The sequence below is a fragment of the Arachis hypogaea genome, chromosome 15, assembly GCF_003086295.3.
Source record: "Arachis hypogaea cultivar Tifrunner chromosome 15, arahy.Tifrunner.gnm2.J5K5, whole genome shotgun sequence".
NCBI lineage: Eukaryota > Viridiplantae > Streptophyta > Magnoliopsida > Fabales > Fabaceae > Arachis > Arachis hypogaea.
The window spans coordinates 34,738,770-34,745,566 of NC_092050.1; the positions used below are offsets into that span (position 1 = coordinate 34,738,770).

General features: G+C 32.2%; 1 protein-coding gene across 1 annotated transcript; it reads left to right on the forward strand.

Moving 5' to 3' along the window:
* Positions 1–290: 290 nt before the first annotated feature.
* On the forward strand, positions 291–5,506 carry LOC140173025 (uncharacterized). The gene is made up of 6 exons (XM_072219016.1): positions 291–397; positions 2,229–2,305; positions 3,172–3,251; positions 4,232–4,328; positions 4,514–5,058; positions 5,161–5,506. The coding sequence occupies exons 4-5, from the start codon at positions 4,325–4,327 to the stop codon at positions 5,029–5,031; spliced, it is 522 nt and encodes a 173-aa protein (XP_072075117.1). The 5' UTR covers positions 291–397; positions 2,229–2,305; positions 3,172–3,251; positions 4,232–4,324; the 3' UTR covers positions 5,032–5,058; positions 5,161–5,506.
* The last annotated feature ends 1,291 nt before the right edge of the window (positions 5,507–6,797 follow it).

Consider the following 6,797-nt stretch of genomic DNA (forward strand, 5'->3'; position numbering starts at 1 on the left):
TGACATTGGGGGGAAGGGGATTTTGCCTCACTAAAATACCCAGAGCAAATTGATTTCGCGCCACAACCTTCAAGTATTTGGCGCGAGAACCCTTTATTCAGAGCCAAGGTATAGCAATCAACAAGGCTCCTTCCCCGCCGTACTTACCCTTCCCTCTGTCAGATCCAGCCGAGTCCGCTCCATCGTTGTTCCGGTCACCAGGCTCCTCCCTCATCCGTGTAGCTCCCGTGCACGAAGGTGAAGTAGAAGAGGTCGTCGGAGTCTTCTCCTTCTGCTGTGCATGCGTGTGAAGTCGTCGGCGTCATCCCAATCCATCCGTCCCTGTGTCATTCTTGGCAGCCTTCTCCCCTTTGGCGGTGCTTCGCGTTGCCGATTGCAATAGACTCCCCTCTCAGTGGTAAGTTCCTCTCCCTCGTCCCAATTTACGTTTCGGGGCTCTTGAGAAAACTATTCGAGCATCAATTAATCTTTATGCTTCATTAATTTTGGTCTGAACAACGTATGTTGATTAATTTTGGCCAAATTTTTCTTCAATTTAACACTCAGATTGAATTTTTCCCCAATATCTGAACCCCTGAGTCTTGATGTGTTTTTAGGAGTTAGTTGATTTACTTGTTAAATGCTGAAAAACCTGCTTGCTTTGCGTGGAACCTGTGATTGCTTTCTTTCGTATCAAGACCCATGCACTGTCTATCTGAATTTATTTTACAATCCTTTAATTTTTTTAGTACTCTGAATAGTCTTCATGTTTCGAAGTTGGAGATGTATGTGTTTTTGAACTCACCAATGAAAAAGATCTGTTTGATGTTCATATTTGTAGAGCCCAATGCTAGGGTAATGTATTATAACTTCAGGAACTAAGAGCTTTTAATTCTTAAATAAGGTTAATTACGCGGAGATGCATCACCTTTTTTTTCCTTTTCTGCATAATCAAACTTTTATATTTGGTTTGGAGCAGGTTTATATATGTATGTACTAAGTATTTTAATTTTATTTCTTGTTTTGTCACTCCATGTTTGTGTTTTTGAGCTCATCAATGAAAAAGATAAGGAGGTAAAGTTGTAGCAAACTCCTAGTCCGCAGCCGTCAAATCTTGGGAAACATACCAGTGGTTCACCTTCAAGCTAAAAATATATCTGCTAAGACATATCAAAGTAGTAGTACTAAGCAATGCTATTGCGGTTATGTGCTTGATTCATGTAACAAAAAAAGTTCAACTTCTTATTGTCTTTCTTTTCTTCCTTTTTTAACTTTTTACCACATACTTTGTTGTTTGACTGCATTATTGATTGAAAGTAACTATAAAATGGGCAGGTATATTTTCATGTTGATGGATAGATCCTCTTGCATGTTACATGATTGCTGTATTGAATTTAAGTTTTATTTTTATTGGAGTCGTAGATTTGGAATCTATAGAGAAAGAACATAAAAATTAAAGTGCAAAAACTGTTCAATCTAAAATGACTTCTTGGTAAAACACCTCAATTGACCATGTAAGGAAAGGGACATGTTTGGGAGTAGTTTGTGTTCAATTTTTCAAGAACAAATTATTCATTTCTTTGATTATATCTTATTAAAAAGAGATAGTGATGGTGACTTTGACGTGTGTATTCACATGCATTTGGAGAATTTGTGTTTTTGTTCATGCTGAGTAGTGGTACTATACAGTGACAATGAATGCATACACAAGGCTTTGATATGATGCGTTTGGTTGGCTTTTACTTTCCATGGTTAGACAACAAATATCTTTAGAATATGTGCTTGTATAACAACACCATTAGCCCTACATCTTTAGTCTCAAGATGAAACCCATTTCCCATAAGCACTAACCAGTCCTTTCAAAGATGTTGACAGCATTTCAATAATGGTTTAGGTATTGCAAGAAAAAATATGCATATTCGACGTGCAGTGTGTTTGATTTGGCTAGACCTCTTTTTTTCATTTTTTTTTTCTCAAATGGGTTGGACTGTCTCCAATCTTTTTTTTCATTTTTGTTTACCATGTGCCAAGGCCTCTTCACATTTGGCTAGAGCTAGAGTTTATCTTGCAGTAAAGTGGTTTATATTTGATAGTTTGATATCTGTTATGAATGTTTATTTTCCATGGTTTTAATCTCAAGATCTCTCATCAGCTTATCAATATCTTGGTTACCATTGTTAAATGTTTCCTCTAATTCTCGGAGTTAAATTCTGACTTTCTCTGAACTTAATTTATTTGCATTGAATCAGGTTCTCGGACGAGCGGGTATATCGGAGCTCTGAAATAATTTACTTGGGGTGTATTCCTGTACCTGCAGCTGTGACAGGTATTATCAATAGAGTAGAACCAATAAGTCTTGCACAAAGTCTTTTGGGGAATTTATTAAGTATTAATTTTTATATTTTTATTTGATATATTTTGTTTTTAGTTGAATTGGAGGATTTTGTTGTATTATTTTTAATTTTTTTTTTTTGCATTTTTTCCCCTTAGGCTAGGCATCAGGATTTTGTTGAATGGGTGATTAGTATCTGTAAAATGACACTATAGTTTGTCTCGGAGAGTGTTATAGTGAATAGTGGATTTGGTTCCATACTTCCATTACTGTTAGTTGTTACAAGTTGAATGTGAAAAGGCCTGTTGTATCCCTCGTTTCTATCCATCCTTTAATTATGTATTCGTATTTTGTACTACTCAGATTCTTTTGCGAGTTTGCTGATTAGCGTATGGATGCTGCGTTGAACTGTGTTGTGGTGCATAGCTTTGATCCAATTTTGCTGTGTTTTGCATATCAAGCGAATTACTTAGTTATTTGATTTTAGTTAAATGTGAAAATTGTGTATACTCGTGTTCAGCATTTCTTTTTAGTCTATTTTATTTTATTTTTTTATTTTGCATCAGATTTGTACGTGAACTGTATTTTATATTTTTTTGCTGCTAGCAATCTGAGAGAGTTGTTTCTTATTTGATTGAATGCCAAAATCAAGTAGTTTTCAGTTTTTGAATAATATTTATTTTTTATTCTGAGTGAGTTGTTTTGGTTCTTTTTGTGACAGCTGTGTACGCTTGATATTTTTATATTCCCCCCTTTGACATGCATGGTTATATGAGATGTTATTATTTGATACGTGTATTCCATGAGGAAAACTGAAGTCTTTTTTTATCTTTCCATCGTGTAAATGATTTTGGATGCAGATTTTGAAGGCAAGACAGATCTCAACATTCGTGCTTTAGAGGTTGTGGAAGAACTTAGAACTAAAAGAGCAGACAAGCAGGTCAGTTATTAGTTATCACCCTTGAATGCTAATATCCATATGTCGTTGTCAGTGTTGTAAACTCTGGATCATACTTTGACCTTTTTCCTTTTTATGGTTTTCCCGTTGTCATTACCACTAATTTATAAAAGAAGGTTTTCAAAGTTTTTTTTCTTCTCAACTCTATTTTTCCTCTATTTCTCTGTAAAGAAACAAAGTTTAGCGTAAATTGTGAAGCTCAAGTCTCTTGAAAAGAATATGTAACTTCATTAACTATATAATTGTTATTTGTATTTATTAGATATATAATTATTTATATATTTTTACTTAAAAAATAATTTTTTAAAATAAATAATTTTATGACATAGTATCATAATATAATATTTAAAATAATCTGAAATTTGATCATTATTTTAGAAAAAATATTAAATACAAAACAAATAAAACAGTATTCATGCTTCAAAGCTTAAAAAGCGACTCTGTTGAGGAAATATTTTTACAAAAATAATTTTGTGATCATGTTATAGATGGAGAAATAGATATTACTATATTAAAGAGGGTTTAATTTTTATGGTAACTTAGAATCAGGATCCAGGTGATTTAGTGGTTCTTTTAGATGCATAGGAAAACAAATATAATTTTAATGTTTTAATTTAGAGGATGAAGACTCATGACCAAAAATAGAATGAGTGGCTATTTAGTTAGAACTCATTTGATGATGCTGCAGTGTCATTTTAATTTAGGGGAGCTATTAAAATCATGTGTATGTCTTGATTAGACTTGAGTGAGTAATGATCAAGTAACATTTGCGGTTGTCTTGTTGACCACATTATATACGCAACTCAATTGGTTGATGAATGGTTGTTTACCATTTTGACTTATCCCTTTCCATTTCTATATTAGTGCCTTCGCCAACTCATACAGTATATTTTAATGCTATACTAATTTCTCATTTTTTTATTTCTCATATTAATATAATATTCCTCTTTTTCTTTTATAAGGAAGGAATTTTATTTTCCATTTCAAATATTTGGCATCGGACCCAGAGTTTCTTTCTTCCAGTATTTTTGCGTTTGAAAGTGCAGCATTTTTCAATGAGTAAGCAAATTTCTCCTACATTTCTGGTGCCTGTGTATTATCCTGTATGCTAGTAATTAAAGGTTTTATTATTCGGTTTAACAATCAATCGCCAATTCTATATCAAGTGTTAATTACTTACTTTTTTCTCGTGGTCCGACTTTATTTTTCGATTTGTCGTCGTTCCAATTTTCTCAATGAACTAGATATCGATAAGAGCTGGATTTCAAAATCACGAGTTGGTGCAGAATATAGGGACGGTTTGACCAGATTCCTAGATTTTGCATTTGCCAATGCATCATCTGATGGGATGATACGTTGTCCATGTCCGAAGTGTGGTTTCCGCCTCTTACAAAATAGAGAGGATGCGTTCGATCACTTGGTGATCAACCCTTTCCCGTCTACTTACACATTTTGGATCCATCACGGTGAGAGACGCGGGGTCGAGCCCTCTTCCGACGGACAAGAAGATCAATCTGAACAACATTTCAACGCCCCGATGCTTGATATGGTCCACGATGCATTCAACTTCTCAGGACTTCCCGGTCCCGAAGAAGGCTCGGAGAATGAACCGGACGGCGGCGCTATGGATGAGTTGCCTAACTTATACAATGAACCTAGTCGAGAGTCCCGCAACTTTCAGTGCCTACTCGAAGACGGGGAGCAGGAGTTATACCCAGGATGCTCAAAGTTCTCTAAGTTATGGAGGAATTCACTCTTATAGAAAGACGTCTTACGAAACTATGGGAACGTAAGCCAAACCAGCAGTTTATAACATGGCGCTATTTTGTGCTTTGTTTTTTGGAAAATTTGTGACTTCTAATAACTTGTTTGCCTATGGTGTATCCGTCAGGTTTGTCTCGGGAAAAGATTCTAGAAGTTTCGGAAGAGACTGGCGAGGTAGTTCAAGATTCAATGCTCGAAGATGACGTTGCGCCAGATAGTTCTGATGAGGTTGTCTCTAAAGGACACCAACCTTCCATCATAACCTTTGACCTCAATAAAACTCCAGAGGAGAATGATATTTGCTGACTGCTCTCTTTATTATTAGTCTGCCTTATCTCACGAAATATTAGGACTGAACTGAACAAAGTGACTATTTGTGATTATTCATTTGCCTGTTGAATTCGATGAAATGATTCTGAATTTGGAATAGATTAATCTCAAATTACTATATATCTAACATTAGATTTATTTAAGTTTTGCATGCATAAGTTTATTTTTTTTATTTTATTGTTTATCTGATTTTATTTTTTATCTACTTTCTATTTTTCACTTTGAAATTTATCAGTGATCAAATTCTAGACCTTTTAGATATGAAGTTTTGATATCATGTCATAAATTTATTTTTTCCAAAATTTTTAACTTGTAGAAAAAGACTACAGAATAGTTATATTGCTAACAATATATTATTTAACTTTGATAAACATTTTGATTGAATCAATATAATCAACGATATATGTCTGCCTCCTTTCTCCTTCATCTCACTGAATAAACATAAATGAAATAATAATAATATATGAAGCAGGAGAAATTAAAATATTAAGTGAGCATAGAGTTATTTAAAAATGGTCAATGATTTGATAGTAAACATTTTTTATAAATATACGAACGGTGATTCCAAAGACACATATAATTCTTCAATGATTTTCTTGAAAGCTGGAGAATCATTGACTCCAATACGTGGAACATTTATCAATTTCTTAGTTTTACTAGTCAGAATATTATAATCAGCAAAAGTAAAAAGCTCGATTTGAATGGCTTCTTGAAATAGCCAATAGGCCTTTCTTATCAATTCACTTAATTCATCATCTGCTCAAGTTTACACTACTCATGATTAATAAATATAAAAGTAAAAAAATAAGAGAGAAGAAGAACACAATAGATTACTTCAAATATGTAACCAAAATAGTCTCGAATACTTCTAAAAAATTAATATATACAGAACACAATAATATGTTCGTTAAGTATTTATTTTTTTTTATTAGTTTAAATTTTGAAAGAAATAATATTATGATATGATATTAGAATTTTATATCTAAATAATTTAGAAATCGATCTTTAATAAATTTTAAAAATAAAAAATAACATAAAACAAATAAAAAACAGAAAAATTATGAAAAATTAAATAAATCTAAAAAGGGCATTTGTTTGAAAATGAGTGTTAAAAATATAACACAATAGATTATTTTTTTATTAATTTAATTTTTTAAAAAAATTAATTTCATAATAGGAACGATGAAGAATAAAATATAAATTTATAAAAAGCATATATTTAAACAAAAACTATTAGCGTATATTATAAAATTAAAAAAATAAATCTAACGAGTTCGGAGAATAAAATTAACATATATATTTGTTTATAAATATATAGATAACAAATTAATATAATCGTTAAGTACTTATTTTTTTAATTGTAATTTTTCTTTTAATACCTACTAATACTTTTAAAAAAGATACAAAAAACCGAAAAACACAAATTTAAATTTT